The following is a 14,828-nucleotide window of genomic DNA, read 5'->3' on the forward strand; positions in this document are numbered from 1 at the left end:
AATATATCTCAGACTAAATAGATTTGAAAAAAAGCTTTAGAATGGAATTCATCAGGATTTATCACCCTATCCTAGAGCAGTTCACCCACTCTTGTTAAGTTATTGCCTCCTGATTTCAGGGGGGCAGCACAATGTGCCATTTCCCTGCTGTTTTCAATGTTAGTGGACCTGATCCATCACAATAAATTGTTCTCTTCCGAGCCCTGGCAGGCTTTAGGAAAGTAGATGCCGGTTAAGCAGCAGGGAGACTGATTCTGCAGAAAGGCCTGCCTGCTGTGCATGCAGCTAAATTATAATCCTGCAAAGTAGATCAAAAGCTGTATGTTGATTTGAAAAAGAAGAGGTTGTGCCCTCCTTGCCCTGCTCTGCACTATACTAGTTAAGATTGCTCCAGTAGCCCTTGGGCAATAGAAACTCAACTGAAGGGACACAGATAAGAGGGAAAGGGAGTGGTGGTTGGTAGGGTAGACAAAATAAAACCTGTGGACTGAACTAAAAAAACCAAGATCACCCAATAAAACAGCTCTCCTGAACACAGTATGGCCTTTCAACCTTCCTTACAACTCCTCTCTGTTTTAGGTACTCGTATGGTTCCCATTAATACAGTATCTCAACACTTCACAGTTTTCAAGGTAACAATCTTCACAGCATCCCTGTGAGTGAAGGAAGTATTTATCTTGTATTAAAAAAGGGAATGCAGTCACATGCCTAAAGTCACTCAGTCTGTGGTAAAGCAGGAAATTGAACCTAGATCTCCCAAGTCCCAGGCTACCCTTGTAATCACTAGGCCATCCCTCCTCTTACTTCCTTTTTATTCTGGATCAAAGAATGAAGCTAGAAAGCTCCATGGAGTAGAATTTCACCACTGTTCTTCTGATTAACCATGATGACATGGTGTAGTGATAAAGGCAAATCTCCTTAAAGAAGATCTGCTTTCCTATTATAATTAATAATTGGCCAGTGCTGTTAGGTTCTACATGGTATTAAATTACAATAAATCAATTCTTATACTGTAGCTCTCCATCAAAAAACAAAGTGCTCAAATGAAAGCCATAGTTTTTTCTATCCTACAACTAGAGTAGAGGAGCTAGCAAAGCCAATTCTGATATATCTGACTTCATATAATTTCTATTTCTGTGCCATCTCCATTTGGATTGCCTTACATATACACTCCAAATAGCCTAAGCATTTGAGACTGAAGAATGAATTGACCTTCGGTTTTTGGTGAGGGTTAAGCTGTATTCTGAAGTTGGAGCTCAGGAGCACTTTGTAGCACAGGAATACGAAGGAAAACAGAAACTTTCTGCTACTTCTTGGTATGAGTGTAACAGTAGGGGTAGAGAAGAGGTATAGGCTACTTAGGGAAATTTTATGATAGGACCCACTTCAGCTTGAATCCGAGCTGCATGCCTATGGGGAATGGCAATAATGGTCCAAGTCCTCCCTTATTTACTACACTCAAGTTTGTCAGATGAAAAATAGAAGCGCACGGGGAAAGGCAGATCTTGTTGAACAGAGTAATCGCATATGAAGGAATTAAAAGTTACTGGCTTTAAAGTACTCTAAATCTCAAACTTCCAGGAAGACAAATCTTCCATAGAAGGGACTAGAGAGAATGAAATTACAGCTAAAGACAGATTAAATATGTGTATTGTATTCGCTACTTAAGCACGTGTGTTGAAATGCCCAAACACTCTTTCAATACAATTATTAAAGCCTGACCTTTAAATGCAATTTTCCTGATGTTATATAACAAGCAACATACAACCCACATAGAACATACCTAAAGTATATTAAAAATAGTTTTCAGGGAAATCATGTAAATCATTGGGGTCAAAGGCATCATTCTTCTACAAGGTGCCCGTGCATGTCTGCAAGCACTGTTATTGTTTAGAGATGAGCTCATACCAACCCCCCAAACTTAAATATATTTTTCAAGGCACATTTCACAGCTGACAGTTATCTCTATAATGCACCAAATCAAAATCTGACACCCAAGCCCCATGGAAAAGTTTAGATCTGGTTCTGAACTTCACTGTTCAGACCCTTCTCTATTACTGACTAATTTCAATTAAGTGTAAAAAAACTCCACCTTTGTGCATATGCTTCAATATGCTATTTAATTAGTGTGGAATAGAGGCTTTTAAAATGTGGAGAACGCATAAATTTATGGAAAGTAAGAACGTACTGATGGACTTCAGGGGGAAAATATATGCATACGATATCATTTGAAACACTGACATTTAGCATTTTGACAATGCTCATGGGATTTTTTTCCATATTGCTAGCCAAATTAATTGTGAGGTAAGATACAGGGATAATGACTAGTCTATAACACCTCTGACTATTTTTTTCAGCGTTAGTTACAAGCTTTCAAAAGCACATTTCAGAAAATTATGATCACACAGTTAAAGTAGGGATTTTTTTAAAGTGTCAAACCCAAGACTCATTAATTTTGGAATGGTATTTGAATATTCAGTCCTCCTCAAAGCATTTACTTGCAGTATTCTCTGCATGTTGGAATATGGTAATAGTTTCCCGGTGGAGGAATTTGTTTGGTCAATTAACCATGTGTTGTAAGCACATCAAAGTCTTTCAATATGTTGTGCTGATTGACAGTTAAGCAGAATAATGATGAAAATGCTGGCATTATGCCAGTGCGCATATATTACACCTACCAAACAGTAAAAATAAAGTTAGATATAGTTGGTGGCTTCTTATTTTAGCAATCACAGCTATTGCATCATCATTAAAACACAAACTTACCTATGTCTGTAACTAGGATTGAATAAATTACCATTGTATTTTAACACAAGCAAAAAGTGCTTAACATATTGTAATAATAATAGTAATTAAAATGATATACATATAAAATAGATGTAAAATACTTTAAAGTGGTGTTACTAAATAAATATATTTTTTCTTTAATTCAAAAGTATGCCCTCAATTTTCATTTGAGTGGGGTTATGTAACCAATGGCAACATTTGGGCTAAGTCCCAAGGAAAGTCATTTTGGGTAAAAATTTCAAAAGCTCTGAAGTAACTTAAAAACATAAACCCCATTGAAAGTGGGTCCTGTGCTCCTCAATCACTAAGCAAGGTTTGAACATTTACCTTGATGCTTAAATATGGATTTAGCAGCCTAACTTTAGGCACACAGGACTGAAAATTTTGGGTTTGGTTCCTAATTTAGTATCTGGTGAGAGTAGATATTTTGTATCTATCACCCATTTAAGTCTATAAACTATTACCTGGTTTTGCTGGCTTTTCTTCTTTTTTGACTTCAGGTTCTGAGAAAAATATTAATAAAAAGATTTCTAGAAGTTAAAATTACAAAAACAAAAAAAAATTCATTTCAATATGTGTCCTATTCTTGTTACTCAGTTTTTATACCATCTGACAGCTAAAGAAGTCTGTTAGAACTGACAGTCCTGGAGAACGTTGAGTAAGATAATTAATAGTAATACATACTCCATTGTAATAATTTTATGTACTTAACAATTGACTTATCTGAGGATATCAACGGTGCTTTCCAGTTATTAACTCATTAAGTCTCTCACAATTCTGTAAAATGGATATTCATTTGTACCCATATTACAGATAGAGTAAAGTACACAACGATTAATTAGAACTTGCTACTGAGGGCTATAGATTATTCAGTAAATTTCCCATATTCATTGTAAATTCTACATATATACAACTAGAGCAAGACAAGAAATGTTTTTTCTGTCCTGCAGTTATTATTAATTATTATTGTTATTATTATTATTATTATTTGCTACTATGATAGTTTTCCACTTTTGCACTAGGATGAAATTGAAACCCATCAACAAAAAAATCCAGGGAAAGACCTTCCCATAGAATAGCCACTCTCCTGGGAGAATCACACAGAGTAGAATGAGATGAGTTACCTCAGAACCTGCCTAAACCAGAGTTACCTTTCAGCCTTTGTCTGATCAGTCATTCCTAAGTCAGAGAGTGTGAGGAGTCATCAGAGGCAATTACCTGCAGGTCTTGTGATAAGCCCCACACCATTCTGCTAGGGGTCAGCCAATCCACACACAAGGTCCCACTCAGGTGATCCACAGCAGGTATCTAGGCTCCTAAGGGAAGCAGTTTCTCCACTCTACTCACAGGCACTACTTGGCTGAGAACTCTCCCCTATTGTCAATAGTTCCAACAGACTGCTCTTGCTGCTGCTCGCGCCCGTGCCTGTTTCCATGCTGACCAGCTGCTGCTCCAGCCTGCATATGTTCTTGAGTCAGACACCTGGGATTCTGACCACTTAAATCTGTGTTTCTCAGGTCCCTCTGAAAATTTGGTAGAAACTAACCCTTTTGCAGGAAAAGTTTCAGTTTCAATGAACTGGCACTTCCTGGTGAAAAACTTTTCTCAGAAAACTTCCCAGTCCAAGTGCGGTAGCTGGCAGGATCAGGGAAAGCGGGGTCAAACAGGGTCTGAATAGCAACTAGAAGGCAATGACTTATTACTCAAACAAGGCTAGAAAAAAAGCAGGAAGTTTATATATGGTCACCAGTCAATGAGGGTCAAGATCATGTGGCCAATCTGGATACAGGGTGCAGAACACAGGTAGCTGGCCCCCCACTGTGAATTCCTAGGTAACTGCCTGAGTCCGTGTGGTGTGAGGACCTAGGCTACTTCCCAAGAGTCCAGGGGAGTTAGGTTCAAGACTGGGTTTTCAGACCTGCTCTCCATACAACATTTCTTGAAAACAGCTATGTTTTGATCTTTCAGCATGGAAAAGCACTGATTTTTGCACTTTCGAAGTACATAAGAAAAGCCACCTATTAAATGAAATAGCTCTTTTGGCATGAGTAGATTTGTACAAAGACAAAAATAATCCTGTTCCAGTAACTGGAATTTCCTTGTCAATAGCCTAGATTTCCTGGAAAATGTCCTCTTATAGTACAGACATAGAGCTACTGTGCTTTTTTTCTGACTTAGCCAGAATGACTATCTTAATATTCAGTTCATATAACCATATGACTTCTATCTGGTGGCTAATTTAATGTCTGTTTTTTTTTATATTTAGAAAAAGTAATATGCTTTGTATATTTTAAGAGAGGAATCCCAGAAAGTTTAATTTGATGTTTAAAAGAATACATATTTTCTCTTACAAGCATGTGTAATACATATCTCAGTAGTAGATTTAGGTATTAGCTTCAGCAAGTTAGCATAAAACTTGAGGCCTATGACTTTTGAACAGATAAACGGCCAATGGAAACAAGTATTGGGGAGGAAAAAATAGAGAGTTTAAGGCAGTGGTCTCCAACGCGGTGCCTGCAGGCGCCATGGTGCCCATGGGGGCATCTTAATGCGCCCGCGTCCTGGCCCCTGGGGAGCACCCACCGAAATGCCACTGAATTTCAGCGGCATTTCGGTGGGGACGCCTCTCGATGAAGACACTTGTTGCCAACAAGTGATGTCATCGAGAGGCGTCACCCCCAAATTTCAGCTGCGACACCTCTCGATGACGCCGCTTCCCATTGACAAATGACATCAGCGAAATGAGTTGCTCCCGAATTTCAGTAGGGACACCTCTCAATGATGTCACTTGTCGACGGCAAGCGGCATCATCGAGAGGCATCACTGCCGAAATGCCGCCGGATGCTCCACCGCCACAGTGGTCCTTTGGCTGGCGCCTACCAGCCAAAAAGGTTGGGGAACACTGGTTTAAGGGGACGTTCTGATGACAGATACATGATCCAACCACAAAAATGTTATGCAATGAGTTGATGTATATAACAGGTACGTGAACTACCTAACCACAAGAGGGCAATGGTAGTGAATCAACGTATATGATAATAAGTTTAGATCATTGAGATACTAACCTAACGAAGAAAGGCACTCCAACATTAATAAGGTGAAGAAATACAAATAAAGAAAAGGGGCAAATCCCCTACTGAATATGCATCAAACATGGTGGCATCAGCGTACCATATTATAAAAGAGGTATTCCAGCCTAGGGGCAATAGAAGGAGATATAGTCCTTGGGAGGTCCCAGAATGATGGCCACCAGTGATGAGAACATAACAACTTAAGGACAGCCATATTGGGTCAGACCAAAGGTCCATCTAGCCCAGTATTCTGTCTTCTGACAGTGGCCAATGCAGAGTGCCGCAGAGGGAATGAACAGAACAGGTAATCATCATGTGATCCATCCCCCGTTGCCCATTCCCAGCTTCTGGCAAGCAGAGGCTAAGGGTACCATCCCTGTTCATCCTAGCTAATAGCTATCCTCCATGAATTTATCAAGATCTTTTTTGAACCCTGTTATAGCCTTGGCCTTCACAACATTCTCTGGCAAGGAGTTCCACAGGTTGACTGTACGTTGTATGAAAAAAATACCTCCTTTTGTTTGTTTTAAACCTGCTGCCTATTAATTTCATTTGGTGACCCCTAGTTCTTCTGTTATGAGAAGGAGTAAATAACACTTCCTTATTTACTTTGTCTACACCACTCATGATTTTATAGATCTCTATCATATCCCTCCTTAGTCTCCTCTCTTCCAAGATGAAAAGCCCCAGTCTTATTAATCTCTCCTCATATGGCAGCCGTTCCATAACCCTAATCATTTTTGTTGCCTTTTCTGAACCTTTTCCAATTCCAATATATCTTTTTTGAGATGGGACGACCACATCCGCACACAGTATTCAAGGTGTGGGCATATCATGGATTTATATAGAGACAATATGATGTTTTCTGTCTTATTATCTATCCCTTTCTTGATGATTCCCAACATTCTGTTCGCTTTTTTGACTGCCAAGAGACTAAGCTAGTATGTGCACATTGAGTGAATGGTTTCAGAGAACTATCCAGTGACTCCAAGATCTCTCTCTTGAGTGGTAACAGTCTATTTAGACCCCATCATTGTGTATGTATAATTGGGATTATGTTTTCCAGTGTGCGTTACTTGGCATTTATCAACATTGAATTTAACCTGCCATTTTGTTGCCCAGTCACCCAGTTTTGAGAAATGCTTCTGTAGCTCTTTGTAGCCTTCCTGGGACTTAACTATGTAGAGCAATTTTGTATCATCTGCAAATTTTGCCACCTCACTGTTTACCCCTTTTCCAGATCATTTATGAATACATTGAATAGACTGGTCCCAGTACAGACCCCCACTATTTAGTTCTCTCCATTCTGAAAACTGACCATTTATTCCTAACCTTTGTTTCCTATCTTTTAACAAGTTACCAGTCCATGAGAGGACCTTCCCTCTTATCTCATGACTGCTTACTTTGCTTAAGAGCCTTTGGTGAGGGACCTTGTCAAAGGTTTCTGAAAATCTAAGTACACTATATCCACTGGATCCCCCTTGTCCACATGTTTGTTGACCTCCGCAAAGAATTCTAGTAGATTGGTGAGGCATGATTTCTCTTTACAAAAAACATGTTGACTCTTCCCCAACAAATCATGTTCATCTATGTATCTGACAATTTTTTCTTTACTATAGTTTTAATCACTTTGCCCAGTACTGAAGTCAGGCTTACTGGCCTGTAATTGCCAGGGTCACCAGTGGAGCCTTTTTTTAAAAATTGGTGTCACAGTAGCTATCCTCCAGTCATTTGGTACAGAAGCTGAGGGAGAAGGTAATGGTGATGAAGAAGATGATGGGCCAGCATTTCCGGTTGTTTTACAAGGGACGATGTGGGTATATGGATGTGCAGATGTACATTCTGTACTCTATAGTATCTTTATCTACTTTACTGAGTTGGGGTGTTTGTGGCTACACTAAAATTAGGCTTGAATAAAGACTGGGAGTGGATGGGTGATTACATAAAGTAGAACTATTCCCCCTACTGTTACTCACGCCTTCTTGTCAATTGTTGGAAATGGGCCATCCTTATTATCACTACAAAAGTTTTTTTTTCTCCTGCTGACAATAGCCCACCTTAACTGATTACACTCATTATAGTTGGCAGGGCAACAGCCATTTTTTTCATGTTCTCTATGTGTGTGTATAGTTCTGTAAAAGTTTCTCCAGTCAGATCTCACAGAGATTGGTGGTCTGTGTGAAGTGAGTTGCTAAAGACTTGCTGTATTTGTAGAGGTGCCCAAAGATGAAGGGCTGTATATCCAATCACCAATCTACTGGACTGTCCCAGTTCCCCTGAAGTGCAACTTCCAATGTACTAAGATTTGAATGTTGGGCTTGTCTTCACTACTGTATTGATGCAGTGGTGTTGAATTAGCATGTCCGGAGAAGACGCACTATGCTGACAAGAGAGCACTCTCCTGTTGCGTAATTACTCCACCTTAATGAGAGGCAGAAGCTATGTCAACAGGAGAGCATCTCCCGCTGACATAGCGTGGTGTAGACAGCACTTTAAGTTGATGTAAGTTACGTTGCTTGTGTGAGGAGTAAGGTGTTCACACCTCAGAGGAAAGTAAATTACATTGACTTAAACCATAGTATGGACAAAGTGGAGAATTAATAAATTCTTTCATATGATGGGTTTGAATGATGTATGGCTTCATTCCCTTTAGAAACTGACACATTTAAACTCTCATCTCACTGATACAGGAACTCTCTTTCACTAAAATAGGTCACAAAGTGCAACTGTCAACTGCACAGCTGAAGCTGAGTCTATTTTCCAGGGCTCAGGCCACACAGGTCTAAGATAGCCCTTCTTTTTGAACTGAAGAAGCTAGAACATCATTCACATGCAAAACCTGTGCCTCAGAATTCCATGTAAGTATTACTCACACTTGGAAGCACAGATGAATTACTTTAGCTTTCACCTGTCTAATTCTGCTCTTTTCTGTCTTTCATATTTCTTCATATTTGATCTATGCTATACACATTAGGTACCATCATTAGAAAGTGTCACTCCATCTTCAGCCCTTCATTTTTTATGACTACTTGTCTCCCTGTAGGTCTCATTATTCTTGCTTTCCTAGATGAAGAGTGTGTATTTAAATAAGAAAGGAATAATTGGAGAAGGCTGCATATACAGTATGGTTTATGTCTGCAATGTGACGTACATGCAAGATGATATAGTCCTAATTGAACTTGAGTGTGTAGGTAGCCAGATACATTTTAGGTAATGAGCCAGTCAATTTTAGATCAGATGCTAGGCACATCTATTATTTTTACAGCTGTGGAAAAAAATTATTCTTAAGCAAAACTAGCAAATGTCCCTGAACGTTATTGCTAGTCAGAGAAACACGTTTTTAGCCTTGGGCAAATTTTGGAGAATGACAGAATAAGCAAAAAGGTAGTAAATAGGTGGGAGGTTGCCACTAAAACACACTGTTCTCCATGTATGCATCACAGAGCAGTTAAAATTAAAGTATGACAAGAGCCAGGTTGTTTCTTTCAAGCCCCACAGATGAGTAGATACCTGTTGGAGGTAACATCTCCCCCTTCCTTAGGCTGCAAATTTCATTTGGTACTGACAGTTGTAGCAACAGTATGTCTGCTCTCGCTACTGCTATTTCTCCCCCAGCTGTTTGATATCCTAAAACTGAGGAGAGACTTAACGGCGGGGTCCAAAAATATCTAAAGCAAAAACAATATTTAAAAGACAAAGGTGAGCCTTTCCTTCAACTTGACCCTCCATACTGGTGAAAAGTAGGTCAGTGGAAAAAGCTGAGCATTAAATACAGCTTGCTCTTGCTCAGATACCTATCTGAGAGTTCCTCCATCTGCCCTTGCTGCAAAAATTATCTCAGTGAAGGAAAAGATATGAGGACAGAGTAGAAAAGAAAATAGTCACCAGTATTTAAAAATTACTATAAAATTACAATAGTCAACAGTATATAAAAATTACAAAAGTAAATGAAATGTGAAAGCATTTTATTTGACTTAAGAATAGTCTGTAAAAAATGCATATTTTCTTATTTCTGTGGGGAGAGACCATGGCAGGGGAGAGAAAAATAATTGTGGAAAAAGGGGAAAATATTGAACTCTTTGAAATGGGATCCTAAATAGCAAATTCCCCTAACATTTCTTTCTAAATGATAGATCCATAACCAGAAGCAAATCTCACAGCATTAGCATTCTGCCTTGGAAGGCAATTATCTTATTCCTGTCTTTCAGTTCAGGATCTAGCAATGAATGTGATAAGTTCAAAAGTGTGATCACAGCAAGTGTTCTGATGGCTTAAAACCAAATGCTGTAAGTGCTTCTGCCACAGTTATGACTCTCCATCCCTTGAGCTACTTTCTGTGCCTTGATTGTTGCAAATTAGTGCATGGATAAACCACTGCACTGGATACTTATTTAGCACTGTTATTTTGCATAACCAGAAGGAACAGCAATCAGTTAAACTCATGGAGTGAAATCCTGGCCCCACTGAAGTTAATGGGAGTTTTGCCATCAACTTCAATAGAGCCAAGATTTCACCCATGAGCCATTAAAGCTGATGACAACTACATTTTTTTCATTTAATTTATAACTATATATAATTATAACAAAAATAAATAGCAAGATTAAAAATCACTTGCTGAATAGTAGAAACTGATTCCATTTTTCAGCAATATGACTGAGGAATGACAAGCTCTTTCTTTTGAAAGCATAATTTAAAAATTTGCCAAAGTGTTTCAGAAATAATAATAATGCAGAGCCAAATTCTGCTGTCAGTTACACATGTTTAAATCCCAGATTACTCAATTGAAGACAACAGAATTATTCCAGGTTTACCCTGGGGTAACAAAGCAAAATCAGATCCAAAGGGGTTATTTTATTTTTAATATATATATCCCCAATAAGATTATCAGTGAAATTTTTATATAGCCAAATATTTTAAATAAAATACTAATTTAAATGTCCAAACTACTTTTTCCTCCAAAGGCTCTGTTTGTAACTGAAATAAGGTAGCCTGGGTGCAGTCTAGTACACTTTACATTGTTACAGGTTCATTTGAGAGATGACATTAAAGAGAGCACTTAGAGTCACATGATGTTTTAAAGTCTGATCCAATGGGAGACTTTCCATTGATTTCAGTGTGCTTTGGATCAGACTCGTACAGCTCAAATATCAAATATAATGCCAACAGTGACACACATTCATGTTACATATAGATCAAAAGCGGAAAATTAACAAATGTAGGAGAGCACATTTTGCGAAAGAAGAAACAATCAAAGTGGTGTACACAGTGCATAGAAAGTTTTTTTTCTCTCTCATGTATTGTAATATGTTAACAAGAGCCTTTCATTCTCATCCTACTCAGAAAAATTGAAGTGTCTGATATTGGGTTGTGGGCTGTCTTGGCCTGTAGTAAAAATGAACCAACAAAACTGGAAATGACAATTGTGCTATCACAGTAGGACTGAATAAAGCTGTTTTATGGTAGCACATGAGGTGATGTGCATCATCTCAAATGTGTCATTGTATGAAAGAAACATTTCTTATAGCAGTTAAAAGCTGAAATGAACTTCAGTAAAGAGAAAAAAATTGATTTACCTTTCTTCTCACCTTCACTTTTCACTGGAGCTGAAATAGGAGGAAAAATGCCATTCTTCACTTCTAAAGTTAATGATAAATAATACCAACAGCATTTTGCAGCTAAGTTATACAGAATGCCTGCCATGGAGAAATCGCAAAACACTTTACAAAGATTTACCCTCAGGGGAGGTATGGCAAATATTATATAAATATTAATATTTACAAATGTGGAAACTGAGGTTTAAATTAAATGACTTGTCCAAAGGCATACAGCAGATCAGTGACAGGGAATAAAACTCAGGCCTACAGACTCTGACTGTAGAGGTTTAACCACTAGATAATCTTTCCTCCCTCTCATTTATATGCTGAGATAGACACACAGGATGAAGCCTTCAGAATAAGCACTTCAGTAGGAAGATAAAATGGGGAAAGAAGATGGGGAGGTCTTTGAAGCATAGTCTGTGTTCCCTGTTTTACGAAATTCCATGGTCTGTATTGTTATATTTTAACATTAGCAAAAAGTGCTTAACATATTGTAATAATAACAATAGTAACTAAAATGATGTACAAGTAAAATAAAGTAAATACTTTAAAGTGGTGTTACTAAATAAATGCATATATTTTCTTTAATTTAAAAGTATGCCCTCAATTTTCATTTGAGTGGGGTTACAAAAAAATAACCAATGGCAAGGTTTGGGCTAAGTCCCGAGGAAAGTCATTTTGGGTAAAAATTTCAAAAGCTCCTAAGTAACAAAAAAAACATAAGCCCCATTGAAAATGGGTCCTGTGCTCCTCAGTCCCTAAGGCAGTTTTGAACATTCACCCTAGGTGCTTAAATATGGATTTGGGAGCCTAACTTTAGGCACACAGGACCGAAAATTTTGGCTTTGGCCCCTAATTTAGGATCTGGTGAGAGTCGATATTCTGTAGCTATCACCCATTGAAATGTATAAATTGTTACCTGGTTTTGCTGGTTTTTCTTCTTTTTTGACTTCAGGTTCTGAGAAAAATATTAATAAAAAGATTTTTAGAAGTTAAAATTGCAAGAACAAAAATTCATCCATTTCAATGTGTCTTATTTTTGTTACTCAAGTTTTTATACCATCTCTCAGCTAAAGAAGTCTGTTAGAACTGACAGTCCTGAAGGAGGACCTTCCTTGGAGGAAGATAATTAATAGTAATACATACTCTGTTGTAAGTACTTATCAGTTGACTTATCTGAGGATGTCAACAGTGCTTTACAGTTATTAATTCATTAAGTCTCACACAATTCTGTAAAATGAGTATTCGTTTGTACCCATATAACAGATAGATAAAGTACACAGACGTTATTTAGAACTTGCTACTGAGGGTTTTCAGTAAATTTCCTATATCCATTGCAAATTCTATGTACCTACAACTAGAATTAGGGAAGAAATGTTTTTTCTGTCCTGCAATGTTATTCGCTTTTTATAAAGCTTTCCAGTTCTGAATTGGGATGAAATTGAAACCTGTCAACAAAAAAATTAATGGAGAGCCCTTCCTACAGCATAACCATTCTCCCCCCCCCTTCTTTAAATTTTTTGGTTTGCAAATATTTTTGTGATTTTTGACTTTTCATTCTGATTCAAGATGGGAAAAGATTTCAAAATCTCAAAACGATTTACAGGATGGAAAACCATTTTCTATGCAGCTCTAAATTAAAGTTCTCTTACGAAACTAGTAGGATCCTCTCATCAATCTACCTACCTTAATCTTCAGGGGAAGTTATTCTTCCACAGACATTAGTTCATATATTTAGAGCATTACATTTGGCATTACCTATTATCCATTTTATTCACTATTTTTAACCAGAAACTGTTTACTCTCTTGAGGCATGAACCTATAAACCAGATCCTCAACACAGCTACACAGAAGACTATGGAGTAATGCTAATTTACAGCAGCTGGGAATCTGTCCCATATTGCAGATGGGTTACCAGATCAGAGAAGGAAGGGAGAAAGAGAAAAAAGCAAACACCACTGTCCAAAAACTGAAGTGAACTAAATAACACTTTTAAGCTCAACACCAGTGCAGATAAATACCTTCTAACCAATTTTCAACAACCAACAACCTGTGCTGAGACCCTGAAGTCTACTTTGGGTTTCCAAGCAGGCATTAATGTCTCTGCTAGGCTGGCAGCTCCCTTCAAATCTCTTTGGCTTGGACTTTAGGTGGCTAGAGAAGCATGATTATCTTGTAATGCCACTGATCAGCTAAAACTCCATAATATATGTTATATGACAAGAGCAGCCAGCCCTAGACTATTAGATATGCCAAGACCCTGGAGCAGACTGTGTGGTATATCTGAAAAAATATCCTGTTAATCTATTGGCTACTGGGTGGGAAGCTGGGCAAAATCTGAGCAACAACAGGAGTTACTGGGCCAGGCTGGAGGATTAGCTAGTGATCACAGTGTTTGAAGGTGGAATGGTTGCAAGGGTTCTGGAAGCTGAGGTCACTACATATCAACCAGGTTCCAGGCTGGGGAGAGTCAGACGACTGAGAGCTTTGGTTCAATTTGTGAGCACAATGACCTTTGTAGATACATGATCTTATATCCATTCCTATTGTGTATTATACTCATCTACTTTGTTTTAAGATTATAATTCCTTTAGGGGTAAAACCAGCCTAGCAGACTCTGGTCTTGATTCTGATTTGGGCCTCTAGGCACTACTGTAATACAGATAAGTGCTAATGAATTAATGAAGAATCTGGTTGAATTGAAGTGGAAGAGTGAAGAATGGAAGGAGGAGGGATGGATGTGTTGTTGAGGTGGAAGAGAAATGACCTCTAAACGTTTGCATACATTCAAATTAGTTTAAGATAAGCATCTGAAGTTTGGAAGATTTTTCTGAATTGAATCTCTGAATCTTCTGAGTTGGAGTCTGGCTGGCTATGCATTTAATGTATTTCATGCATTCACACCAGTGCAAAACGAATGCAAAATTGATTTACAAACTTTTACAACAGCTAGACCAGGCCCAGGAGTCTGGCTGAGCAGCTCTCAGGAAAGGGCTAGAGGGGAAGGGACAGAATTGGCTATATGCCAATTTTGCACTCCATTCCCAATATCTGTGACTGGGAGATGTTTCAAAGCTCATTCAGTCTTTGGCCCAATTTAGTGCAGCCTTAGGCTGGTCACGCAGATTCAGCAGCATTTCTGCGGGTGATCTGCCAGTCCCAAGCCTTTGGCGAACCTGCCGCCAAAGCCACGGGACCGGCACATTACAGTCGATTTTATTCCCTCTCCCCCACTTCCAAAAAGATGGAGTTTCATATAATAAAAACCTTGTTTGTTATCACAGTTATCACAGATATTTCCTATTCTAAATATATAGTGAAAAACTGTTGTGCTATCACTATGTGGTATCTGTTTGCAAATCCTGTATTTTAA

At 38.3% G+C, this 14,828-nt stretch overlaps 1 protein-coding gene across 1 annotated transcript in view; it reads right to left on the reverse strand.

The window, feature by feature from the left end:
* TRDN (triadin) overlaps nucleotides 1-14,828 on the reverse strand; it is a 307,073-nt gene that overhangs the window by 48,086 nt on the left and 244,159 nt on the right. Inside the window, exons 32-34 of the mRNA XM_030556221.1 lie at nucleotides 12,375-12,413; nucleotides 11,432-11,461; nucleotides 3,252-3,290 (exon numbers count right to left, since the gene is read on the reverse strand). Of these exons, the coding sequence (XP_030412081.1) occupies nucleotides 3,252-3,290; nucleotides 11,432-11,461; nucleotides 12,375-12,413 (108 nt within the window). The remainder of the gene's footprint in view (nucleotides 1-3,251; nucleotides 3,291-11,431; nucleotides 11,462-12,374; nucleotides 12,414-14,828) is intronic.

Source organism: Gopherus evgoodei, chromosome 3, assembly GCF_007399415.2.
Source record: "Gopherus evgoodei ecotype Sinaloan lineage chromosome 3, rGopEvg1_v1.p, whole genome shotgun sequence".
NCBI lineage: Eukaryota > Metazoa > Chordata > Testudines > Testudinidae > Gopherus > Gopherus evgoodei.